At 41.6% G+C, this 27,963-nt stretch overlaps 1 protein-coding gene across 4 annotated transcripts in view; it reads left to right on the forward strand.

The window, feature by feature from the left end:
• Nucleotides 1–1,190: 1,190 nt before the first annotated feature.
• The window catches only part of METTL14 (methyltransferase 14, N6-adenosine-methyltransferase non-catalytic subunit), a 38,462-nt gene continuing 11,689 nt past the window's right edge, over nt 1,191–27,963 (forward strand). For 2 of the 4 annotated variants that reach the window (XR_012639259.1, XM_074950791.1), the window contains exons 1-9: nt 1,191–1,311; nt 1,824–1,912; nt 2,965–3,052; nt 5,857–6,048; nt 6,733–6,820; nt 15,905–15,995; nt 18,760–18,901; nt 26,152–26,244; nt 27,813–27,929. Coding sequence is in view for 3 of the 4 variants with exons in the window: in XM_074950791.1 (XP_074806892.1) it covers nt 1,240–1,311; nt 1,824–1,912; nt 2,965–3,052; nt 5,857–6,048; nt 6,733–6,820; nt 15,905–15,995; nt 18,760–18,901; nt 26,152–26,244; nt 27,813–27,929 (972 nt within the window). In the remaining variant the exon portion in view is untranslated. Of the gene's footprint in view, nt 1,312–1,823; nt 1,913–2,207; nt 2,362–2,964; nt 3,053–5,856; nt 6,049–6,732; nt 6,821–15,904; nt 15,996–18,759; nt 18,902–26,151; nt 26,245–27,812; nt 27,930–27,963 lie in introns of those variants that run through there. The other 2 variants (XM_074950792.1, XM_074950793.1) reach the window with 2 other exon arrangements.

The raw sequence follows: 27,963 nt of genomic DNA on the forward strand, positions 1-27,963 counted from the left end.
AGTTGTGTTTTGTTACGAAATTTTATTGCAATGCGGTGATATCGTATTGTGGCATTTTTGTGCTGTTGCATCTTGGGATTAGTGCTGACTTGTGAGACTGTAAGACATATCATTGCTAGGGTCCTACCAAATTAATGGCTGTGAAAAATGCATCACGGACCATGAAATCTGATATCCCCCATGAAATCTGGCTAGTGTAGGGGAGGGACAGAGCTGGGGGCTCTTACCATGTGCTGGTCTCCAGATGCTAGTCTGGACAGGCTGCAGAGGGATGGGACTTCCTCTTCGCCTGAGTCTTGGGGCTGGGTCAGACTCACCGCCAGGAACCTCCCCAGACTGCAGTAACCTCCACGCTGGTTATACTGTAACCCTCCCCCACAATAGCCTTGCGACCCCCCGCTATGGTCCCCTTTTGGGTCAGGACCCCCACAGTTACAACACTGTAACATTTCAGATTTAAATATCCGAAATCATAAAATTTACTATTTTTAAAATTCCATGACCATGAAATTGGCTAAAATGGACGGTGAATTTGGTAGGGCCTTAATCATGGCATGTCTGCCCCACACGTACAGGGCCCAGCGGGGAGCCAAGGAAATACAGGACACGAGTGTGAAAACTAAGGAACAGAGTTCACTTTCAAAGCGCGCGCTAGCTCGTGTGGTACAGAGTCAGGCACAGTATAAATCAGACAAACAGTGCCTTCCGGTTGGCTGTTGTTGCAGGACAGCCTACAGGGCGGGCGCGCATGGGACACCGGCTGGGAGGTGTCACTGCAGCAGGCTGACCAGACAGCAAGGGTGAAAAATCGGGACAGTGGGGGGGTAATAGGAGCATATATAAGAAAAAGCCCCCAAAATCGGGACTGTCCCTGTAACATCGGGACATCTGGTCACCCGACACTGGAGGGATGGGTGAGGCAGCGACAGACCGTGGTAGTGGCTGGGATGAGGCCATGTGATCCTGGGGCACTTGGCCCCTCCCTCCCTGGTGCCCGTTTACTAACAGACACGTAACACGGTCTAGCCACATCCACCACAGCTGCCCGTGCGAAGAACGGGCGTCCCAGGGTTCTTGCCCTGAGCAAAGATGGCCGCCGGGGTGGGGGCAGAGAGCAACGGCCTGCGTCACGTGGTTAGCGGGCTTGGGACTCGGCCTGGCGGAGTCTCTGGGGGAGTTAGGGCAGGAAACGGAAATGACGTTTTAAAGAAGCGCCAGGGGCGAGCCCGCCTCGATTGCATGGCGATGAACAGCCGGCTTCAGGAGATCAGGGAGCGACAGAAACTGCGCCGGCAGCTCCTGGCCCAGCAGGTAGCGGGGGTGGGGAGCGGGTTCGACACGAGGGAACGTAGGGGCCGGGCCGGAGCACTCCCAGAGAGCAGCGCCCGCCGCGGAGGGCTGTGTGTCTCAGCTGCTCTGACCCCGCCCACACAGCTGCGGCAGGCGCGCTGGGCCTAGTGCTGGCAGGTGCGGGTTTGCCCCGTGGGCCTCCCCCCCCTTTTGGCTCCTGGTGGTTAGGTCCCGAGGGCGGCGGCGGGCCCAGAGCGCTAGTGGCGCGGGGGAGGCAGCGTGCCACGGGCCGTGCCCGCGTGTGCCCCCCCAGCCCCGTCCCGACGCTGCTGCGCTGCTGGTCTCCAATACAGCGTGTGCTGAACGTAGCGGTAGGAGCCAGTGTCTGAGTGACTGTTGCATAGCGAGGGGTCAGTGATTAGAGCATCCCCGGTGCAGAAACTAGCCGGCTTAGGCTGGGTTTGAGGTGGTTGTGGCCGTTACTTTTTGCTGGGCTGTAATATGTGTGTGTGTATGTATTGCCCTTCCTTCAGTTGGGAGCTGAAAGTGCGGATAGTATTGGTGCCGTATTGAACAGCAAAGATGATCAGAGGGAAATCGCTGAAACGAGAGAAACCTGCAGGTCTGTATTGAAGCAGTTCTCTGTTAAAAATCAGTTTTTGCTCAATGTAACCTATCGTTTTTTGAAAGAGGGGGAGAAAAGACCAGGATCAGTTTCATAAGACAAACATTTTTTTATTTTCATCCAGGTTAACAAAAGTAAAGAAACGTTAGTCCACATCAGAAAAGAAGAATTAAAAAATATTTCACAATCAAAGGCCTCTGCTCATAAATCTTATTGTCTTACTGAGATATTGTTCTAAAAATAGCCTTGCCATAGTGTCCCTACTTTTCCTGTGTTTACAGAACTCCATTCTTTCCACTTGTGATTGCAAAGGGAAACCTTAAAACAGCTCTTAATTGACTAGGAGAGAGGCCTTTGTTAGATCTGTTTAACTAGCATTTGGTACAACGCTGGATGTTGAACTGAGGTGGTTGTTAGCCAGTCCTGGAGGACTATAAAAACAAAAGGTAAAACTGTACAACACACACAAACACAGAAATATTAAAAGAAATACCCTAGCCAACCAAGCTCTAACAATATTAGAGCCAAAACATGCTTACCGTAATCACAGAAAAAATCCCTTTGAAGTGATTGACTGCTTGTTTGAGTAAGGCAAGCAGGATTTAGCCCCCATCTTCAAACTAATCCTTGGAGACAGAAACTAATTTCATTTACTCCAGATTTACACTAATGAAATTCTAACTTCAATAAGAATGATTACTGGATTTACACTGCTTCAACTGAACTGATAATCTGACCATTAGGGTCTGGTCAGTTTGAAACACTGCAAAGTAAATGTGTTATTTTAAGGTTCTAGCAATATAAACAACTAAGAAAATAAGTTAGAACTCTTTAAAAGAGTTCTTTTGTCACGAAGCTGTGGCAGTATGGTATTATGAGCGAGGCGGTCCCAAGCCATTTTAGGCTTTATAGATTAAAACCAGCCTCTTAAATTCAATTCAGAAACTAATACGCACCCATTGCAGATAATCCCAGATTATGAAATATGTTCTAATGTAGTAAAGAGAGAGAAATTGCTTTATATCTATGACTTTTCTATATGTTTTTAGGGCTTCTTATGATACTTCAGCACCAAATGCAAAACGGAAATATCCAGATGAGGGAGAGGCTGATGAAGAAGAAATTGAAGAATATAAGGTTAAAAAGACCGTGAAATAACAGTCCAAGAAACAGAATTTTTTTAAAGTGGTGAACTTTCTGTGCTGAATGATAAAAGATTAGTTTGTGGGAAATTTATTTCAGGAAGTCAGTCACTAAAACTGTTAGATTCAATTTCATGGTATTGATATGCCTCATGTAGGGCTAAAAGAAAAGGAGGACTTGTGGTACCTTAGAGACTAACAAACTTATTTGAGCATAAACTTTCGTGAGCTACAGCTCACTTCATTGGATGCATTCAAAGCTTATGCTCAAATAAATTTGTTAGTCTCTAAGGTGCCACAAGTCCTCCTTTTCTTTTTGCGGATACAGATTAACACGGCTGCTACTCTGAAACCTGTCATGTAGGGCTATTTAACATATATATTTAATGATTAAGTGTCTTCCATGGGTCGTCTTTGAGCTAGCGAGGAAGTTTAGGTGATGAGGAGAACCCCTTGGATGCAGTTGTGGTGCATTGTTCTAGTCTTGGTACATAGTAACATCTGAAAGCTTAATTATTTTTCTCATGTAGGTCGTTGGAATATGGGGATGATTACTGTGAGAATATGGGCGGTATTGGAAGAGACAAGTTTGAATAGATGTGGAAGGGCAGAGTTAGAGAGGGTCTTGACAGCACAGACGAGTATGGTGGTAAAGGGTGAGCAAACCAGTGGACAGATTCAAAGAAAGGTGTGATGTCGTCATAGGAGTTGGCTAGGAACATGTTACTAGTAATGTTGTATGAAAAGAAATTGTGATATGTATGTGTTGAGAGGCCAAAGAGAAAGAGGTTGCATTACCAATGCAAAATGGGAAATGAGTTGCTGGCCAAGAATAAATATTTTGCAGTACACGTACAGTATATTTTGCGGGCCACCGCTTCCCACAGCTCCCATTGGCTGGGAACGGCGAACTGCAGCCATTGGGAGCTGTGAGAGGCTGTCCCTGCAGACACTCAGGTAAACAAAGTGTCTCATGGTCCACCAGGACCAAACTGTGAACCAAGTTTGGGAACGCCTGCACTAGACTGAATGTGCCCCTTGGGATAACACTAATAAACAGTTATAGATTGATTTGTCAGGTTTATGAAAACGAGACAAAGTACTGATTCAGGTTTTCCTGGTTATCTCTCACTGCAGTCTGGACCTGCAACACTCTTAGTATTCTTCTAATTCCAGAGCTATAGTGAGCATAGGTGGCTAATAATGCCTAATTATGTTATGGTTTTGTTATACAGACAAAAATCTGTCAAGTGAATAATAGAGACTAAAAAGCTCATTGTGTTATCTAAAGCAAGGTTGAGCCCAGGTTTTCAGACATGAGAAGTAGTGCACTAAATCATTGCCCCACCCAGACACTTGGGAATTTCTGATACTGAAATCCTGTTGCTTAAGATAGAAGAGCCTTAGCTAGTAATGTAGATAATTCATTAATGTCTAGTTGCCATGTTAACATTACTGAAGTAAAAGTAAATAAAGAGCAACTTGTTCTTTTTTGAGTACAAAGTCAGTTTTTTTTTGTTTCTCAGGAGTTGTCGTGAAATCCTGTATGTAGCACTGATATTTTCTCTCCTCTGTGCCATTTAAAAAGAATTATTTAACTGCTAGTCTTAAGGAATAGAGGTATTTTTATACTGGCATTTCTCAAATTGTGTTCTGTGAACTGTTGATAGATCACATGCTAGTTCTACTTGCTACTAGCTGCTGTAGCCTATTTTACGATTTGTATTGCTGTAGAAACCAATCAGTTTTGGGGTCTCATTGCCTCAGCAAACTGTATGAACAAAAAATTAAACATTCCTTGCTCCAAGGGGAGCTTGCAGTCTAAGGCCTAGACCCCACAATCAACTTCAGGTGAGCAGACCACCATTGACATAGGACTTAACTACAGAAAACCAAGAGATTGGGGGCAGGGAAGAGAGGCATAACTTCTGGGGGAAAATTGGTGAGGGATACCAAAGTTCAAAGATTTAACCACTGTCCCAGTGAACTTCTGTAATAGGCCCATTTTTGTTTTTAAGACCAAAAAATTAACCATTTTCCCTTACTGTATGTTTTCAATTGTAATATGAAACTAAAGAGAAGGTTGACTGTCCTGTATTTTCTCCCAGTGTAGTTACTCTGAAGATGCATGATAAACCCATTTGGTTTATACAGGGCAGGTGACAGGAGCTTGTGTTCACAAGTAATACACTGAGAGTGATACACTGAGCAGAATTGACACTTGCTCGGGACACTGTTATACTTTAGATTGTGAATGTACCAGATTGGCATCCTTCTAGTTTTGTAGTCTTGAGTGGGAGCATACATACATGATGATTACCTTTACAGGGAAAGGAAATTTCTTGTAGTTCTTTAAAGGTAGCAGTTAACCAGTCACCCTTTTTGTAAAAGCTTTGAGTTGTTTGTTAGTTAGGTATTTTTTGAAGATATGGTTGGGGAGAAGGAGTTAAGTGTTGGCTTGTATGATGGGCTGTGGTGACTCATTAAAACATTGGCAGTAACTCACAAGAGGGAGTCTTAATTACTAAGGCTTTCTGGTTTCCCCTACACAAAAAAATACTTTAGTAGGTATATATAAAAAGGGAGTGTAAACTCTTCAGGATAGTGCATATCTGATTTTGTGTTGTGTAAAGCACCACATATATTTATGGTGCTTTATACATGCTTACTTATTTTCAAGGCCTTGTTGGTAACCCAAGCTGCATAGTAATGAGAGAAAGAGTGCCCTTTTTGGCAACACGTCAGTTATATTTCTTTTCCAAAACTGGCATTGGAAACATTCATGATCTACTGTTGCAGGAGGCTTATATTCATAGACAGCCCACTTCTTCCTTCATTAAGAAGCGGAGTCATAATGAGGAGAGAAACAGCATGTGCCTACATGCATATAAAATCTGCTTTATTCCAAAGGATGAAGTAGAGCTGCATCAGGATGAAGAGAACTTGCCCTACGAAGAAGAGATTTACAAAGATTCCAGTACCTTTCTGAAGGTAAGCCCCTTTTGCGCCTTGCAATCATTGCTCTCCCATCATGTGGTTGCATTAAGCTGTCTTGGCAACTGAAGCGGTCTGAGATATTTTATGGGATGAACTTATGCCTCTGAGTGTGAGGTTAATGAAGGGTCTTTATGGATGACATGAAATTAACACTTGGCCTTTAAATTATTCATGAATCACTTGGCCAGTGTCTGACACACAAGTGCATATTATCAGCCTGTTCTGTTTTTCGCCTGTTTCGGGCTTGCAACGAGCCATGGTATCAGTGAACCCGTGCTAGTGGCTAAAATTTATAAGAATGTGTAGCTTGTGTATTGCGGAATCTTTACAGTGTAGAACAGTGGCTTTCAAACTGGGGGTTGCTAGGTTCTTACATGGGGAGTCGTGAACTGTCAGCCTCCACCCCAAACCCCACTTTGTGTCTAGCGTTTATAATGGTGTTAAATATATAAAAAAGTGTTTTTAATTTATAAGGGGGGGTCGCACTCAGAGGCTTGCTATGTGAAAGCAGTCACCAGTACAAAAGTTTGAGAAACACTGATGTAGAATGATATGTTGAGGAAGGGGCAGAACAGTATTTTGTAAGCTAGAAAGTTTTTGCCGTGTGGTATGTAAAATCAGTTGGAAATGTGCATGACCTGAATCATCTCTCCCCCTTTTTGTTCCTTTTTTCTATAGGGAACCCAGAGCTTAAATCCTCACAATGATTATTGTCAACACTTTGTGGATACAGGACACAGGCCGCAGAACTTTATCAGAGATGTGGGTATGTCAGAATAGCCCAAACAATTAACTAAGAAAGTTCCTCACTGTTTGCTGTAATATAGCTTCACCTCTTGCTCTTCCTCCCGAACCCCTCCTTCTCCCACCCCAAACTGTAATTGTTTGTATTTGGGCATGCTGTCTTTTTTTGGTATTGAAAATAAGAAAGGGAATGGAAGAGTGTCTCTCTGTTCTTCTAACTATAAAATTACCTGGGACTTGGTTTTTGTCATTATCAGTGTTATAGAAGTAGGAAAATGCTATTGCCCACTTTATTTTAAACTATTTAGTTTTAAAAGCTTTTTAACTGGTGAATTTCATGTTCCAGTGTGGTGTAGTGCAGTGGCTTTCAACCAGGGGTCTGTGAGCTGTTTCAGGGGGGCCGCAGGGCCCCATGGCTGAAACCTGGATCTCCACGTCCTGGAGCCCATGCGGGGCTGAAACCAGGAATCACGGGATTGAATCCCAAAGCCTCGGCGCCGCCCCCGTGGGACTAAGTCCCCGCTTTGAGTTGTAATTTTTGGTTGCCCCCCAACCCAGACAATCTGGGTGGCCTGCTGAGCTGAGTCGGGTTGAAGGTGGTGTTCCCTCCCTGGACTCCACTGTGCGGAGCTGGCCTGAGCCCCGCTAACTCTTGCTCCCCAATGGAAGTCAAAGTCTATGTCTGAGGGCCTCTCTGCCCCCACAACTGGGCACTGGAGTTTTATAGCAGGAAAAAAAGGTAGAGAATCTCTGGTCTAGTGGACTGATCAACTGTCCCTAGGTCCCATGGACAGTTTTTTTAATCTTGGTTTAGCAATTGGTTTCACTGTGCTGCCCCAGAGAACTCATTTTACATCTGTGCATTCCATATAAAATGGGAATAATACTTTGCAAAGTAAGTTAGTTCTGAGAATTCATTGCTAATGAATTTAGCCTACTAATTTAGAAGAACATAACTATTTAAGTCAATGTAGTTTCACATGTTCAGGCCAATGCTGAATTTACTCAACTGTTTGAAAAGTGCTATGTAAGTGCTAACTGGCTCTGTGTCTTGAGTTTGTAAAATTAAAATAACATCCTTTGGTCCTGTCCTCCAACATGGATGTCTCATGGCAACGTAGTTTAAAAAAAAATCTCTGAAATATTTTATCTCACTGTGAACCAATTATAAGACTGTAAGATTTTCAGAGAAGGGATCGTGTGTTTGTACAGCTCTTAGCACATCTTCGTCATGTCATCTGGGTGCCACCTCAATATAAACATACTATCACAGTCTTTTGAACACTTCAAAAAAATCTTTTGGCATAAGGTATTGAAATAAGAGGTTTTAGATAACAAACTGCTTTCCAGGATAAACAGGATATTCATCTTGACAGCTCTGATTATCACTCCTAAGAAAATCTGCATATTCTGAGTCAGGTATATCTATATTCAGAGTAGCAGCCGTGTTAGTATGTATCCGCAAAAAGAAAAGAATTACATGTGGCACCTTAGAGACTAACAAATTTATTTGAGCATAAGCTTTCGTGAGCTACAGCTCACTTCATTGGATGCATTCAGTGGAAAATACAGTGGGGAGATTTATATACATAGAGAACATGAAACAATGGAACAATGGGTGTTACCATACACGCTGTAACGAGAGAGATCAGGTAAGGTTGGGGGGGGGGTGCGGTGGTGTGGAGGAAATGGAACGGGATGGGAGATGACCTTTTGTAGTGATAATCAAGGTGGGCCATTTCCAGCAGTTGACAAGAACATCTGAGGAACGGGGGGTTGGGGGGGGGGCTGATGTGATTAGGCCCTATCAGAGGCTCGTTCACCTGCACGTCTGCCAATGTGATATATGCCATCATGTGCCAGCAATGCCCCTCTGCCATGTACATTGGTCAAACTGGACAGTCTCTACTTAAAAGAATAAATGGACACAAATTAGATGTCAAGAATTATAACATTCAAAAACCAGTCAGAGACCACTTCAGTCTCTTTGGTCACTCAATTACAGACCCAAAAGTGGCAATTCTTCAACAAAAAAAACTTCAAAAACAGACTCCAACGAGAGATTGCTGAATTGGAATTAATTTGCAAACTGGAAACAATTAACTTAGGCTTGAATAAAGACTGGGAGTGGATGGGTCATTACACAAAGTAAAACTATCCTTCCCTGCCCCTGCCCCCCTTCCTCAGATGTTCTTGTCAGCTGCTGGAAATGGCCCACCTTGATTATCACTTCAAAAGGTCATCCCCTGTCCTCCTTCCCCCCAGTCTCTAAGGTGCCACAAGTACTCCTTTTCTTTTTATATTCAGAGTGAATGAGATGTTCATATGCTTGAAAGACTTATTTCACTATTTTTACCAATTAGAGAGAATAATGAATAATCTATATGTCTGAAGATAAGTGAATGAGAGCTTGCCTTGTTAATATTTGTTCTGACGTGTTGTGTAGCCATAAAAGGAATACAGAATAAATGTAATTGAAATTGGTATTTCCGTGAGGTGTCATATGCCAGTGGCTCTCAACCTTTCCAGACTATTGTACCTCTTTCAGGAGTCTGATTTGTCTTGCACACCCCCAAGTTTCACCTCACTTAAAAACTACCGGCTTACAAAATAAGACATAAAAATGCAAAAGTGTCACAGTACACTATTACTGAAAGATTGCTTACTTTCTCATCTTTACTGTATAATTATGAAATAAATTGTTTGGAATAGAATTGTACTTACATTTCAATGTATAGCATGTCAAGCAGTATAAACAAGTCATTGTCTGTGTGAAATTTTAGTTTAGACTGACTTGACTAGTGCTTTTTATGTAGCCTGTTGTAAAACTAGGCAAATATCTAAATGAGGTGATGCACCCCCAGAAGACCTCTGCATAAACCTGGTTGAGAACCACTGTCGTGTGCAGTCGGGCTCTTCTGTAGCAAAGAAACCAATTTGAGGATCAAGTAAAAGGAGTCTCTGGACAACTGTTTCTCTAGACCCTCACACTTTGCAGACATAAGACTGGAGAGATAATTGGTAGCCTCCTTGTTCTCTCTTGTTATAGGCACCAAACTGCCACTTTGGGGCTTTTTAAACTTTCAATATCAATATTTAATTTAATAAATTTTATAACTTTTAATTAAAAATTTGGTAACTACTTAGGGTCCTGGGCATGGTCCCAGTTTGTCTCCATGTGGCAGCTCTTCAGGCATCAGCAAAATATTTGTGCTTTTGCACCTACCTTGTAGCTTAGCTCTGTTTATATATGTATACTGTGGGAAATCTCTCTTTGAGACTTGGGCCCACATCATAGTTGGAATATCTGACTGTCTCACAGTCTCTGGTTCAGGGTGGATTGATTTGAAATCAAGGTGATTTAAATCACCAAATGAAAAGTCTTGCTTTACTACTTTGATTTTAATCAACTTTTCCATTTGCACTTGAGTTATTTTCTAAAGAAAATCTATTCTCACTGGTTGCTACATTAAAACATGTTAATTTAGAGCTAAACAGAGCCTTTACTCAAGATTTGATGTATCTTTTAGTTACCTAGGAGGGTACACTATGACTATGAACATTTATTTAAGCAATATATATATATATAGCTTAATATTTTTAGATTCTTATTAATGGTACATTTTTAGTGTGTTAGAAAATCATGAATGATATATTGGTCGTTGGTAATTTAACTTTTTGCTCATGATTTGTGTCAAGCTGCGTTAGGATGGTAACTGGAATTTAAACAAACACACAAAGCAGCATATAAAATTTATTTTATATTAACAAAACAACCTTTGATATTTTGGATATATACACTTATTAAAATATGTTTCACATTTACAACTAAATGATTTATAAAGGAACAGCGGGATTACCTGTAGTCAATGAATTAAACTGATTATTTAGATCATCCTGGGACATTTTTCAAATATGCTAAGTGAAAGTTCCTACTTGCTTAAGTCTCTTGAAAATGAGACAATAGCCTCCTAAGTTACTTAGGCTGTCCTTCAAACTTTTAAAACCAGTAGATCTCCTCCACTCCCTCTTTGTTTTTATTCATAGACTGGAAGAAAGAGAAATTTTCTTGCTTTTTCAATTCCCAGTTGATTTCTCAGCTTCGAAGGAAGAAAATATTCTTTCTGTGCCTGCAGAAGAGGTCATTGCTGTCAAAGTTGGTTTAGCACTTATTTCAACAAACTCTGCTTCCAGGTGCTAGCTAGTGACATCCATCAGTTCAGTAGTGTGACTTTCTTTAAAACACCATCAGCAAACATGTACTGCTTGAATGATTCACCTCTAGCCCTGGAATTTATTATGATTGGCGGTGATGCCCATGTCATAGCAGCTGCATCTTCAGCAGCTAGGCATCTATCCTCATACTTTGGGTTGAGAAATTGGCAAGAAAATGAGGTGGAGTGAGTGCTTGATCCATCCTCTTTTTTACTGCTTGGTGGTTATTTTTGGGTATGTCTGTTTTCAAAGACTCTGGAAGTTCTTTCTAAATTTCAACAGCATCAGCAATACAGAAACAATCTTTCTGCAGTTTGTCCAAGCTTTCAGTATTTTCAGCATATCTTCCACATTTCTCTTTAGTCTGATGTTGGCTATTTTGACTGATAGTGCCATCTGTTTTGTCACGACTTTCTTCACAAATTGTCATCAGAATAGGCCAGTTCTAAATAAATAGCTCAAAACAGTCAACCACTGAATATCATTGTACATCTTGGGGGACAGTTGGTTTGGATCCTCCTGCTCTCATCAGTGAAGTTGAAGCAAAGTGGTTGTTAGGGAATAATTTGCAATTTCAGCAATACTTTCCTTTATTCCTAGAGTTGGGCATAAGTCTTTGGCTAAAAGATGCACCAAATGAGCACTACCTCCATATGGTGAAAGTTTCAGGTTCCGTTCATTATCTTCTAGATTTCTTCTTGATTTGCTACATTTGCAGCATTGTCTGTGACAAAGCTATGTACTTGACGCTTGCATTTTTGTTCACAGTTTGTTATAGCTTTTACTGCTTCTTCTTCTATGTATTATTCTGTATGGGTATTTCCTGATGTATTAGTTATTTTTGTAAGATAGACAACCCCATCTTCTGTTGTCTCACTCACACGTATTACTGGATCACTTTGTAAATTGGTCCACCCATCAAGACTCAGATTAATGAATTTCCTGTCAGTTTTTCTCATACAGTGTATGCAGAAACCTTACAGCAACATCTACTTTGTAGAGTGGCGCGTAGCCTGATTGTAATGATTGAACCATGTCAATGAAATGTTTGTTCTGAGCAAGATGAAAAGGAAAATTCGATGCAGAAATTAACAAAGCAGTCTTTTCATGTATGGAAACTTTCTGGAATCTGTCAGTCCTGATTATGAACTCATCCGTGATTTTACTGGATGATGAAGAAAGTCTTTTTTGATGAAGGTATGGTTCTGCCTGACGTATGTTCAGTTGCAGCATTGCTGCTGGTATCAGCCAGATGGCTCTGCAGTTAATGGTATTGGAGATGATGGACATTCATAAATCCTATGTCTAAGCTGGACCCTGAAACAAAATGGTAAAATCAAGTCACTCGCTCAGAGCTTTACTCAGTGCATTGCTTTAAAAGAAATTGTAAATGAAAGATCCTTCCTACTGCAGCTGTTTGTACTAGTGTTTAAATCATATGATTTATTTTAAACAGAGTTTTATAGGGAATATAATAAATTATAAGTATTATCTAAATCTACTCAAACCCTTATCTCTAGGAACATACCAAACAGCTGTAAAAAAACATTTAAAAAAACATTTAAAAAACATTTTTTTAAGTTTTAAAATTCATAAGTGCCTTATAAAATTTTACTTTTAAACAGAAAATCTTCATCTAGGATGTTTGATTATACTGACCAATAAAAAATTGTTTGAGAAGTCCAGCAGCAACAATAAAAATGTATTTGATAAACGCTTCCACAATAAACTAACATGCCAGTTATATTTTGATTCATAAATAGGTAATCTACTCTCTAAACACAAATTTATGACAGTCTCAATTATTTTCTCGTGTGGTAAGACATGGGCTGTCCATAAGAATGGTGCAAAAATAAGTTTACTAACCAGTTGATCCAGATTGTTCAGACATGTCCACATCATCATCTTCAAAGGCATTGCCTTCTGAGGAGGATTTTTCGTAACATTTCATTCTGACAACCAGGGTTTGCATCTCTTTGTTCCACTGTTGCATTTGGCACATGCTCCTTTTTTTACCCAGAGGTACAGGGAATTTCTTGAAAATATTCCCAAATCTGACCTGCAGCCATAGCAGTTTTTTCCCCCTCCAGTTTCCAGGCGTTGAAAACAACATGAGACTGTACTCTCTGAAGGAATATTGTCCCTTTTTCTCCCATAGTGTTCTGTGTTGACCCGACTGTTTCTCTTTTCTGGTTGCACTCTGCTCCTTCTCCTGTGGTACTTAACTACTTTACCCTTTTCCCCCAGAAAAATAAAAGAACGAACAGCAACCCAAAATTTCTGCTGCTGTAACCATCGTGCCTTTTGAATTGCAGTATTTTATTTGTTTAGCAACAGAGAAGGAGTTAGTTGAGAAATTAATGGATTTCTGTTTATTTGTATCTTTGTCTGTGTACACATGCAAGGAGACAGAACAAGACTATTTACTGGAAGTGCCCAGAACCATCCAGAAGCAAGGTCTGGTAGTTACTGGGAAGATCAGTGTTTTTTCATGAGCAGGAGAGTGAGTTTCCATGATGGGTGGAGTCATAAATATTCATAATTTAAGAACTGAACCAGTCAGAGCTCAGGTCGGGAGAAGCTATAAAATAGGACAATGAGACAACACAGGTGAGCTCAGTGGATGATCCTGGTGAGGTACATGATGTCTCCAGGAGTCAGTGGCTGGGTCTGAATGCCTGTGATGACTTTGCCAGTCTCTTGCATCCAGTAGCATAGCCCCTGATTCCCACCATGGGATCAAGCCCTTAATACAATACATGACCGATTGAGTCATAGTTATAAAGCTTGACCTCAAAAATTAAATGTTTTCCCTGTTTTTTTATATAGAGAAGCAGCCTTTGACTCAAAGCTTTCGATAGAGGCTCATGGATTCATCATATTTATTTTTTTATTTTAATGTTTTAAGAGACTGTAATAAATCTGATATTTTGTATTAAATTCAGATTTCACTTTACACAGATTTATTTGGAAAAGGATTATATTTTGACCCTGGTTCTCCCAGTTCCTTGGCTACTGCCCTAATCATTGGACAATCCTTCTAATCAACTCTAGGCAGGTACTCATAGTGCTAGCTGGGAATTGAGGGCCCAGAGGATATGCACACAATAGCATTTGAGGCAATACACTTTGGGGTGTTCTTCTGCCTGCAGAGCTGGGAGTAAGGCGGACTGGCCAAACTGATTACATGGACATGACTGTGGTGTCCTGTTGTTTCTAAACAAATATGTTAAACCAGTTACAGGAAGACAGTTGTGTGCCATACGAGGCAGCTGGTAGGTGTGATGCATTGTTAGCTGATCCTAGTTACTAACTGAATATTAAACATGTATGTAGACCCAAACTGTATTTTAGATGCAACTCTGACAATAGCTTTTTGATATATCTCTGTTGAAAGTTACAGGGTGCCTTATCAGCACCAGTTCATTTTCATTGATTCCTTCTCTTGCAAGATCAATTTATCTCCTGATGCGATAGAACCTGCTTTTTTATTTTTATTTTAGTATCCATCACTTTTTAAATTTTTAAATACTCTTATTCATCCTTGAAGATCATCTTTTGGAAATACCCCTTTGCCTTCCGCTGGTTTGAGTTCCTACTGTCTGAGATTTTTGGCTTTTCCACTTCCCACACACAATGTGCTGGGAGGCAACAAAGTAGCAGCTGTAACTAAAAACATAACTGTTTTAATGCAATGTGTAAATAAAGTATGTATGTGAGGGGGGGGAAAAAAGATACTATTTGCATTTCATTGGATACAAATAGCTGTAATGTCAGCTGTGGTGGAGCTTAAGAACCTCTGACACCAGTTTTTCCATGAAATTGGAGGCAGGGGCCATAGCCACTATTCTTAATTAAAATAATCAGGACAAGAATTTTGATTAAAAAAAAAATAAAGTAGAAGTGAATCTTTATGGTTTCCAAGTCTCATAAGCTGACAAAGTGGACAAATTTAAAAAAGAAAAGCTTTGCAGGTCACTCATGAAGTTGAGCTAATATTCCTTTGGGGGAGGGAACTACATGACGATCTTTTTGTTTTCTCCTATTTAGGGTACTACTAGGAATTTCAAAAATACTTCCATTTAACTTTTTTTTTTTGGTTGTGAGGGGTTTATAGGGAGCAGTGCTCACAGCCAGTGTTTAAATGCTAAGAGTATAACAAGGTCTCTGTCTTACACATACCAGAGCCAAAATTATGCCTTTCTGATACAGGTTTTTAAAATTAAGTCTACGTAATTAAGAAATGAAAACTTCTATGAAACTTTTGTGTGTGCGTGTCTGGTAGTGTTACAGTTACAATAAAACCTGGCTTAAGTGACTGCCTAAGGGACCAGCCGCAGTCAGTTGCCTATTAAAAGTGGTCTTTAAAGGTCAAACAGTTGGTCTGGAAACAGTAATATATATTTGTTACCAAAAAATGTTTGTATCAACCCTGCTTTAGTATACTTAATAAACTTAAACTAAAATTGCAGAAAAAAACATAAAACAACTCCACTGTATGTCTTTTGCCCAAATTAATTTGAGCAAAAGTGAATCATGGGCTTCTAGAAAAATTTGGAGACTTTTGGACAAGGTATCGTTCATAATCTTTTCTAATATTTCTATACTTTATTATTGTAGAGAAGTTCAGTGCACTGGAATGTTCAGTAACTTTGGGCATGGATGACTGAGGATAGCAGGCTTTTATAAAGTACTGGGGTAACCTGAACAGGTTGTTGATTGTGTTGAACAGGGTCTTTTTTATTTAAAAAATATATATATATATATATATGGTCACTAAAATATCTGGCTCTACTTCAGAATACTTGTTGGGATTGTCTACTGGCTGTCTGTATAGATTTCATTCTCACAGAACAGATTGAAAATTAACAAATTTTCTTATTTTCCTCAGGTTTAGCAGACAGGTTTGAAGAATATCCCAAACTTAGAGAGCTCATCAGACTAAAGGACGAACTAATATCTAAATCTAACACTCCCCCCATGTAAGTGTTTTTGTTAGAAACTGGTTTCTGCTCTCCAGACTCTCTTAATGTTGGCTGTCTGCGCCACAAATCTTTTTATCTTTCAGCACCTGTTTAAGATTTACACTTTCTATTTCTGGTTTGTGAATCTAAATTAAATCACTGAATCCTCAATAGAATGCAACCATTTTATTTTGGATAATTTAATTTAGCGTTTAATTGATGTCTGTATATAAATTAGATTTTCTTACCAGAGCATGATGGGTCATGAAGCCTGTAAAATATCTTTTGTAGACTGTGCTTTGAGCCTCATTCGGATGTAAACATACATCCGGCAGCCAAAAAGGAGAAATATATATGAAAAAGCTTGACCTAGAACAATGTAGTTTCAAACCACAAGAAAACCTTGTTTTAAGAAAATTTGACATTTTATTTAATGTTCAGTGGCCTAAATATTTTGAAAATGCTGTTCTCACCATAAGTATCTCTTCCACACGTGCATAGTAGCTACCACATTGGTATCTAGCTCTACTTTACAATAAGAGAAGCAAGAGACTGGCTTGAGGTGGCTTGCCTTGTTAAATTTCTTTGTTTTCTCCCTGTTCCTACAGAATTTCAGCTGTATTTTAAAATATGCTATTTTTCTACCCATATGCTTGAACCTCATGCATGTGGACCGATACAGTATAGTACTGGCTTTAATCTGTATCCAGAAAGAGTAATTTTCTGTACTCCTTATTTATCCAATTAGCTTGATTGAAATCAGTTGGTTCCAAAATAAGAACCGAGAAGTATGAAGTACCACCTTTCATCTCAGTGGGTGTTGACCCTGAGTGAAGATGGTACACATGTTAACCTTAATTGTTGGCTAATAAAGAATAAAATAATCATAGTGTTCTAAGATTATGGTAGCATTTTGCTTGTCATCACTCTTTATCTCACTAATACAAAAATGGGTAAAATCCAACTGGCATTCCCTAAATAGATCAACCAAAACTTCCTAGATCTGGCCAGGAGGAATATTATTCCATAAATCAAACCTAGCAAGTCTCTCATAATATTGTAGAATTAATTTTTCACAGAGATAGAACAGTAATTAGCAACTGGTGAGGAGGATAGGCTATACATGAGCAGGAAATGGGACAAGTATTAAATCTGCACATTTGAGTCCCAGAAATAGCTTGCTAAAAGCAAAATTTCTAATAGTGTTTTAAAACACATTCTACATATTGGGAATGCAAATTGCCCTCCATATATATAGGATTCATATAGTGCAGATAGAAACTATATATTTTAACATTGCGATTTGTCACTTTGTATATACTATTCCCCCCCAAAAAATCGATCATTGCTGAGTAGCAACTGGTTTCTTTCCTAAATGGAGATATATGTCAAAAACATTCCATTGTAAATGATTGTACCTTGATGCTGTACCAGATCATGTGTGGATGGTTGTCTAGCCCTTTTCCCTACTCGCTATCCCTGAATCCTTATTGCTGTGTATTAAAAGGACTCCTCTTTGAAAGTATCATTAGTTTAGTTATATTGGACTTTCATAGTGTAATGGTGTAGACCACATTTTGGGACCTTCTACTTTCCTGTTCGTTATTCCACAACATCTGTGTAGTCACTGGTTTCAAAATAACAGCCGTGTTAGTCTGTATTCGCAAAAAGAAAAGGAGTACTTGTGGCACCTTAGACTAACCAATTTATTTGAGCATAAGCTTTCGTGAGCTACAGCTCACTTCATCGGATGCATACTGTGGAAAGTATAGAAGATCTTTTATACACACAAAGCATGAAAAAATGGGTGTTTACCACTACAAAAGGTTTTCTCTCCCTCCACCCCACTCTCCTGCTGGTAATAGCTTATCTAAAGTGATCACTCTCCTTACAAAGTGTATGATAATCAAGTTGGGCCATTTCCAGCACAAATCCAGGTGTGTCGCCCCCCCCCCCCCCCCACAAACCCACTCTCCTGTTGGTAATAGCTTATCTAAAGTGATCACTCTCCTTAGAATGTGTATGATAATCAAGGTGGGCCATTTCCAGCACAAATCCAGGGTTTAACAAGAACGTCTGGGGGTGGGGGGGTAGGAAAAAACAAGGGGAAATAGGTTACCTTGCATAATGACTTAGCCACTCCCAGTCTCTATTCAAGCCTAAGTTAATTGAATTGGAATTCATTTGCAAATTGGATACAATTAACTTAGGCTTGAATAGAGACTGGGAGTGGCTAAGTCATTATGCAAGGTAACCTATTTCCCCTTGTTTTTTCCTACCCCCCCAACCCCAGACGTTCTTGTTAAACCCTGGATTTGTGTGGGAAATGGCCCACCTTGATTATCATACACATTGTAAGGAGAGTGATCACTTTAGATAAGCTATTACCAGCAGGAGAGTGGGGTGGAGGGAGAGAAAACCTTTTGTAGTGGTAAATACCCATTTTTTTCATGCTTTGTGTGTATAAAAGATCTCCTATACTTTCCACAGTATGCATCCGATGAAGTGAGCTGTAGCTCACGAAAGCTTATGCTCAGATAAATTGGTTAGTCTCTAAGGTGCCACAAGTACTCCTTTTCTTTTTGTATAGTCACTACAGCACTTACTTATGTTCAAGGTAACTTTAATATATTTTTACATGTATTTAATGCATTGTAGCCCCTAGAAACCAAGAGGAGACAAATCTTTCCACTGATCCCCAGCAAGCGCTCTGTGGGAATTTGGGAACTGCAGTTCTACTTTGTCCAAGCAATTTGTCATAGTTTATTATCTCTTTAAATAGGTATTTACAAGCAGACTTGGAAGCCTTTGACATTAGAGAACTAAAGTCCAAATTTGATGTGATTCTTTTGGAACCTCCATTAGAAGAATACTACAGAGAGACTGGCATCACAGCCAATGAAAAATGCTGGACTTGGGATGATGTAAGCTTTTTTTCTTACTGTGCAAAAAGTCTTTGTAAATGCCTTATAAAATAGATTGAAGTGTAGATTTCGGTGTACAGCATTTTTACATAGGATTTGTGTGAGAAAAATGAGGTCTTGCAAAAACTAAGGGGTGGGTGGGGGTGTGTGTGTGTGTGTGTGTGTATTTGTATTTACACACTTAAATGGTTAAAGGTGACTCTCAAAGGATTTCTTCAAAACTAGGCTTATGCCCTTCTTTGGCCCATCATGATGTATAAAGAAGGCCTGAAAGGATTTTTAAAACAATCCCCACATCCAAAAAACCCTTCATTTTTGCTGCTTGTTTTTAACCTTAGAAATCTTAGGAATAGCCAGTCTTGTCTTTCCTGGCTTTGCTGGATAACTTCTTGAGGAGGTCTCAGATGTGTATGAGGATCACGTGCTCCTTAATTGAACAGGTGCAATAATTGAATCTTTAACAGACATCCTTTCTCCCAAGTGTTCATTATGTATTGGAGTTAAACAGGTATTAACAGAAGACAACCAAAGCCCATTATAATTCTGAAAAGTTTGATTAAAAATTCTTCCCCTTAATTGTTGTTTCTCTTATGTCATTTTTACTAAATGTCAAGTCACCATAGACTTTTCCAAGATAGAAACTCTGTTCTTGTCTAATGTAAAAAACAGAGGGAAGCTCCTTGATAAAACTTTCCAGACTTTATATATCATAAAGAAGCAAAAAATTATATAAATCCAGTTTTTTTTCCCCTTGTCAGGTCATGTTTACTGTAGTATTTATTTTATTTAAATGTATGTACTCTGCCTATGTTAGCACTAGGAAAATCAGACATAAAATACACTTTTAAAATGACCTCCACTCCAACATAATGAAGAAGAAAATCACTTTGTTCTAATCTCAATTAGCTCTGAACTATATAATTTTCCCTCAGTTATCCCATATGTTAACCTCCCGAGGAAAACGGATGGGGTCTTGGGACTTAGTTCTGTTACCCCAGTGTGTTGTCATTTAATTTTACACACCCGTGGCCATCTCAGTTGTTTGTCATGACTTAAGACCACAGCTATGGCTTCCGTTCAGACAAAGAGCCACAGACCAGTCTACACGTGGAGATGTTCAATGGGCACACATGAAAGGCAAAAATAACGGAGAAGCAACTGGTAATGGAGAAGCAAACTTGCATCCAACTGTAATGAATGAGTTTGAAACAGTCATACCATACCTATGATCATAGACTTCAATATTAGGATTCATCAAGAAAAACATTGAAGCAGTTGAGAAACATAACTTATCAAATAATCTAGAAGAAAAAACAGTGTACAAGGAGAGCAACTTGTTATAAGTTTCACTATTTTATCTTGCAGTAGTTCCTGTTGCATTTTTTTTTTTGCCATTGCAGTAAATGAGACTTGGTTTGATGTATTAGCAAGTTACAGATAATCCCTTCAACCTGCATTCATCTGTTAGTCGTTACACCTGAAGTTGTTTCACTCTAAATGTTACTCTTGTTTTTGAGCCTCGATCTTGATATTTTTTTCTATTTAAACCTGGAAATGAAAGGAATGCCTCTCATATAAATGACTATGTATTTGCTTCACTTACCTAAAACTGGGTCACAAGACTTAGCTGAGTATTTCTGGGTTTAAACTGCTAATGAGATGAGACTAAGATAATCTCTTGTTTTCAAGAAAACTGTATATTGGCTATAGATACTTTCTGGACTTTAAATCCATAATATTCTCTTCTGTGTAGATTTGATTTATTTAAAGTTGCATACTTACCACTATGGCCAACAAGTATTAATGTTTCTAAAAGTGGCTGAAGCAGTGGTAGTGCATTCATTTTAATGGAGTAGTGCTGACCATTCTCCTACTTCCATTCTAAGGGTATGTCTACACTACGGAATAAGGTCGAATTTATAGAAGTCGGTTTTTTAGAAATCTGTTTTATATATTCGAGTGTGTGTGTCCCCACAGAAGTGCATTAAGTGCATTAACTCGGCGGAGTGCTTCCACAGTACCGAGGCTAGAGTCGACTTCCGGAGCGTTGCACTGTGGGTAGCTATCCCACAGTTCCCGCAGTCTCCGGTGCCCATTGGAATTCTGGGTTGAGATCCCAATGCCTGATGGGGCTGAAACATTGTCGCGGGTGGTTCTGGGTACATATCGTCAGTCCCCCCCCTTCGCTCCCTCCCTCCCGTGAAAGCAAGGGCAGACAATTGTTTCGTGCCTTTTTTCCTGAGTTACCTGTGCGGACGCCATACCACCGCAAGCATGGAGCCCGCTCAGGTAACCGTCACCGTATGTCTCCTGGGTGCTGGCAGACGCGGCACGGCATTGCTACACAGTAGCAGCAACCCATTGCCTTGTGGCAGCAGACGGTACGATACGACTGGTAGCCGTCCTCGTCATGTCCGAGGTACTCCTGGTCGCCTGTGTGAGGTCGATCAGGAGCGCCTGGGCAGACATGGGCGCAGGGACTAAATTTTTAGTGACTTGACCAGGTCATTCTCTTTAGTCCGGCAGTCAGTCCTATTGAACCGTCTTATGGTGAGCAGGCAGGCAATATGTCCTTCTGCACCGTCTGCTGCCAGCCAAAGATGTAAAAGATAGATGGAGTGGATCAAAACAAGAAATAGACCAGATTTGTTTGTACTCATTTGCCTCCTCCCCTGTCTAGGGGAATCATTCCTCTAGGTCACACTGCAGTCACTCACAGAGAAGGTGCTGCGAGGTAGATCTAGCCATGTATCAATCAGAGGCCAGGCTAACCTCCTTGTTCCAATAAGAACAATAACTTAGGTGCACCATTTCTTATTGGAACCCTCTGTGAAGTCCTGCCTGAACTACTCCTTGATGTAAAGCCACCCCCTTTGTGGATTTTAGCCTCCTGAAGCCAACCCTGTAAGCCGTGTCGTCAGTCGCCCCTCCCTCCGTCAGAGCAACGGCAGACAATCATTCCGCGCCTTTTTTCTGTGCGGACGCCATACCAAGGCAAGCATGGAGTCCGCTCAGCTCACTTTGGCAATTAGGAGCACATTAAACACCACACGCATTATCCAGCAGTATATGCAGCACCAGAACCTGGCAAAGCGCTACCGGGCGAGGAGGCGACGTCAGCGCGGTCACGTGAGTGATCAGGACATGGACACAGATTTCTCTGAAAGCATGGGCCCTGCCAATGCATGCATAATGGTGCTAATGGGGCAGGTTCATGCTGTGGAACGCCGATTCTGGGCTCGGGAAACAAGCACAGACTGGTGGGACCGCATAGTGTTGCAGGTCTGGGACGATTCCCAGTGGCTGCGAAACTTTCGCATGCGTAAGGGCACTTTCATGGAACTTTGTGACTTGCTTTCCCCTGCCCTGAAGCACATGAATACCAAGATGAGAGCAGCCCTCACAGTTGAGAAGCGAGTGGCGATAGCCCTGTGGAAGCTTGCAACGCCAGACAGCTACCGGTCAGTTGGGAATCAATTTGGAGTGGGCAAATCTACTGTGGGGGCTGCTGTGATGCAAGTAGCCCACGCAATCAAAGATCTGCTGATATCAAGGGTAGTGACCTTGGGAAATGTGCAGGTCATAGTGGATGGCTTTGCTGCAATGGGATTCCCTAACTGTGGTGGGGCCATAGACGGAACCCATATCCCTATCTTGGCACCGGAGCACCAAGCCGGCGAGTACATAAACCGCAAGGGGTACTTTTCAATAGTGCTGCAAGCTCTGGTGGATCACAAGGGACGTTTCACCAACATCAACGTGGGATGGCCAGGAAAGGTACATGACGCTCGCATCTTCAGGAACTCTGGTCTGTTTCAAAAGCTTCAAGAAGGGACTTTATTCCCAGACCAGAAAATAACTGTTGGTGATGTTGAAATGCCTATATGTATCCTTGGGGACCCAGCCTACCCCTTAATGCCATGGCTCATGAAGCCGTACACAGGCAGCCTGGACAGCAGTCAGGAGCTGTTCAACTACAGGCTGAGCAAGTGCAGAATGGTGGTAGAATGTGCATTTGGACGTTTAAAGGCGCGCTGGCGCAGTTTACTGACTCGGTTAGACCTCAGCGAAACCAATATTCCCACTGTTATTACTGCTTGCTGTGTGCTCCACAATATCTGTGAGAGTAAGGGGGAGACGTTTATGGCGGGGTGGGAGGTTGAGGCAAATCGCCTGGCTGCTGGTTACGCGCAGCCAGACACCAGGGCGGTTAGAAGAGCACAGGAGGGTGTGGTACGCATCAGAGAGGCTTTGAAAACCAGTTTCATGACTGGCCAGGCTACGGTGTGAAAGTTCTGTTTTGTTTCTCCTTGATGAAACCCCCCGCCCCTTGGTTCACTCTACTTCCTTGTAAGCTAACCACCCTCCCCTCCTCCCTTTGATCACCTCTTGCAGAGGCAATAAAGTCATTGTTGCTTCACATTCATGCATTCTTTATTCATTCATCACACAAATAGGGGGATGACTACCAAGGTAGCCCAGGAGGGGTGGTGGAGGAGGGAAGGAAAATGCCACACAGCACTTTAAAAGTTTACAACTTTAAAATTTATTGAATGACAGCCTTCTTTTTTTGGGGCAATCCTCTGTGGTGGAGTGGCTGGTTGGCCGGTGGCCACCCCACCACGTTCTTGGGCGTCTGGGTGTGGAGGCTATGGAACTTGGGGAGGAGGGCGGTTGGTTACACAGGGGCTGTAGTGGCAGTCTGTGCTCCAGCTGCCTTTTGCTGCAGCTCAACCATACGCTGGAGCATACTGGTTTGGTCCTCCAGCAGCCTCAGCATTGAATCCTGCCTCCTCTCATCACGCTGTCGCCACATTCGAGCTTCAGCCCTCTCTTCAGCCCACCACTTACTCTCTTCAGCCCGCCACCTCTCCTCCTGGTCATTTTGTGCTTTCCTGCAGTCTGACATTATTTGCCTCCACGCATTCGTCTGTGCTCTGTCAGTGTGGGAGGACAGCATGAGCTCGGAGAAATTTCATCTCGAGTGCGTTTTTTTTTCTTTCTAATCTTCACTAGCCTCTGGGAAGGAGAAGATCCTGTGATCATTGAAACACATGCAGCTGGTGGAGAAAAGAAAAGGGACAGCGGTATTTAAAAAGACACATTTTATAAAACACTGGCTACACTCTTTCAGGGTAAACCTTGCTGTTAACATTACATACATAGCACATGTGCTTTCGTTACAAGGTCGCATTTTGCCTCCCCCCACTGCGTGGCTACCCCCTCAACCCTCCCCCCTCCCTGTGGCTAACAGCGGGGAACATTTCTGTTCAGCCGCAGGCAAACAGCCCAGCAGGAATGGGCTCCTCTAAGTGTCCCCTGAAGAAAAGCACCCTATTTCAACCAGGTGACCATGGATTATATCTCACTCTCCTGAGGATAACACAGAGAGATAAAGAACGGATGTTGTTTGAACGCCAGCAAACATACACTGCAATGCTTTGTTGTACAATGATTCCCGAGTACGTGTTACTGGCCTGGAGTGGTAAAGTGTCCTACCATGGAGGACGCAATAAGTCTGCCCTCCCCAGAAACCTATTGCAAAGGCTTTGGGAGTATATCCAGGAGAGCTGCGAATGCCAGGGCAAATTAATCCTTTCACATGCTTGCTTTTAAACCGTGTATAGTATTTTAAAAGGTACACTCACCGGAGGTCCCTTCTCTGCCTGCTGGGTCCAGGAGGCAGCCTTGGGTGGGTTCGGGGGGTACTGGCTCCAGGTCCAGGGTGAGAAACAGTTCCTGGCTGTCGGGAAAACCGGTTTCTCCGCTTGCTTGCTGTGAGCTATCTACAACCTCATCATCATCATCATCTTCTTCGTCCCCAAAACCTGCTTCCGTATTGCCTCCATCTCCATTGAAGGAGTCAAACAATACGGCTGGGGTAGTGGTGGCTGAACCCCCTAAAATGGCATGCAGCTAATCATAGAAGCGGCATGTTTGGGGCTCTGACCCGGAGCGGCCGTTCACCTCTTTGGTTTTCTGGTAGGCTTGCCTCAGCTCCTTCAGTTTCACGCGGCACTGCTTCGGGTCCCTGTTATGGCCTCTGTCCTTCATGCCCTGGGAGATTTTGACAAAGGTTTTGGCATTTCGAAAACTGGAACGGAGTTCTGATAGCATGGATTCCTCTCCCCATACAGCGATCAGATCCCGTACCACCCGTTCGGTCCATGCTGGAGCTCTTTTGCGATTCTGGGACTCCATCATGGTCACCTCTGCTGATTGAGCTCTGCATGGTCACCTGCAGCTTGCCACGCTGGCCAAACAGGAAATGAGATTCAAAAGTTCATGGTTCTTTTCCTGTCTACCTGGCCAGTGCATCTGAGTTGAGAGTGCTGTCCAGAGCGGTCAAAATGGAGCACTCTGGGATAGCTCCCGGAGGCCAATACCGTCGAATTGTGTCCACAGTACCCCAAATTCGACCTGGCAAGGCCGATTTAAGCGCTAATCCACTTGTCAGGGGTGGAGTAAGGAAATCGATTTTAAGAGCCCTTTAAGTCGAAATAAAGGGCTTCATCGTGTGGACGGGTGCAGGTTTACATCGATTTAATGCTGCTAAATTCGACCTAAAGTCCTAGTGTAGATCAGGGCTAAAACAGTGGTTCCAAAACTTCACGGTCGCACTGCCCCACTCCCCATGGGGCTGTGGCTCTAGGTGAAGAGGGGGGAGGGCATGGACAGGAGTAAGGCGGTCAAGGCTGGGGTTGGGTCTGGGGCCAGGAATGGAGCTGAGGCCGGGCGCTGAGGCTGGGGGCAGAACTGGGGTTGGGTGCAGGAGTGAAGCTGGGGCATGGCAGAGATGGGGTTGGAGTGGGGCTGGGTGCCCCCATGGGGGCTGGCCTGGGCTTTGCTGCACACACCCCCCTCCTCTATCCCCTCCCCCCGAATGTTTCTTTGTGGCCTCCCTAGGGGGGGGGTGCACCCCACACTTTGGGGACCACTGTTCTAAAGTGTTCTGATTGCTATATATGGCCCAGGTCAGCGTGAAGAGTAACAGAACATGTGGGAATGGATGGCACTGATTGGGTACTAGTAAAATAATTTAAAATCCATTCTCCAGCAAATGTATTGAAAGAGCACCAGTGAAGAGAATGGGGGTCTAGATTAACACCAGTAATATGTATTCTTAAGGTTGCGGTGGCAATGTTAGGCATATAAATATTGTTCCTGATATAATCTGACCATACTACATATATTAAACAAAATCTTAATTCAGAAAGCATTTAACATTTTGTTCCTTTCCGTTTTTGTAGATTATGAAACTGGAAATTGAAGAGATTGCATCCCTAAGGTCTTTTGTCTTTCTGTGGTGTGGCTCAGGGGAAGGTCTGGATCTTGGCAGAGTGGTAAGAACATATTTTAAACTAAACCTAGGCTGAGACAAAATAAATATTTACTCAAGAACGGTATGATGGTCTCTCCTCTGTGCATAGACTCCTCAGTTTTAGATGTTGACGGGCTTTTTGTTACTGTGAGAGATGCAGAGGGGAAATTAATCCAGCATTAATCCTTTAGACACTTATTTTCCTTATGGGTAGCTGTAGATATCTGAGAATGAATACATCTGTGGTCTCCAAAGAGTTACCTTACTGTTTTATCTCTCATTTGTTCGTAGCTACTGTGGGAATAGGATGCCTTATTCTAGGTGATTACATCACTGTCTGTACAGAAATCCAAACAAATCCTAGCAGAATGTGTGCTTTTCAGTGAATGTTTTCAGGATGGCACCAGAGTTGTCATATCACAACTTCGAGAAACTCTTACGTGTTAGACTTCTTATTTTTTTAAACAGGTTGAGTTTAGGCTCTTAATGATGTTTTTAGTGAGCTGTATAAAGTTAGAGCATAACTATTTTATTGTTATGCAGTAATTTTTATATCTATATATATCTATATATATATATATATATATATATGTAGTTACCCTAAATTCAGGTGTACTCTTATTTATTGTATCAGATTTTTTATCTTGTTCCCTGTAGAAATGTTTTTGAGCTTTAAAATCTCTTTCATCTCTCTTACAGTGTAGCTTATTTAGCTGAACAGAGTAGCTGTGTTTGTTTATTGTACTGAAGGGGGAGAGGTTCAGGCCAATGAAATGTTCTGTATTCAAATGAAGGGCAGTATATAGCCATTAATTTCTTTCTATATAGTACATTTTATTTAAGTTCTTTTGATACAGGCTCACTGAATAACTTTTGCTGCAAACTTGATTCTGGTCACATTGAAGCAAAAGTATGTAAGTTGACTAGTTTTCAAACGTGATAAATAGCCAGCACAGTTTCAGAGTAGAGGGTTTTTTTCAGTCTGTGCTAGCAGACACTGGGCATTAGACTCCACCAATTCCTCCCTCCAAAGCAGGTTTGTAACAGTTTTTAAAGAGAGCTATTATAGCACTTGTAAACATTGTGTCCTTGTTCACATTTGTTTTTGTGCAGTCTCCCACTGTTGAACTACCAATGCAGCTGTACCAGTGGTAGCAACAATGGGAGCATTATTTTAGATGGAACTAAAACAGCTGCCCACATTTTCACCACTGCGTTGTTTAGACCTGCTCTGAGCAAAGTCATTGTCACAGAGGTAAAAACGCCAGTATCCAGCTACCCAAGTGCTCCATAGGAGCTGCACCAAACAGAGTGAGATGGTGTGAGACTTCCAGAAAAGGGTGATATACACACATGAGAGAGTATGAATGCAAACAATGTTAGGAAACTTGATTTCAGAACATGGTTAAAATTAAAGTGTGGAGATAAGTGTTTCATATATTGATGATTGACCCCTCCTTCAAACAAGCACAGAAGACAAACCTATGACCTCTTACGAAGTCAATCTTAATTCTTAAATACATTGTTCCAGTATTTGATATGATACAAGCATCTTTTATCTTTGTGACTATTCTTGTTGAAATATTTTAGTGTCTACGCAAGTGGGGTTACAGACGATGTGAAGATATTTGTTGGATTAAAACCAATAAAAACAATCCTGGAAAGACCAAGACTCTGGACCCTAAAGCTGTTTTCCAAAGAACAAAGGTACAGCTCTGGCTGAATTTTTCTCCTCCCTCCT

Source organism: Natator depressus, chromosome 4 (genome assembly GCF_965152275.1).
Source record: "Natator depressus isolate rNatDep1 chromosome 4, rNatDep2.hap1, whole genome shotgun sequence".
Lineage (NCBI taxonomy): Eukaryota > Metazoa > Chordata > Testudines > Cheloniidae > Natator > Natator depressus.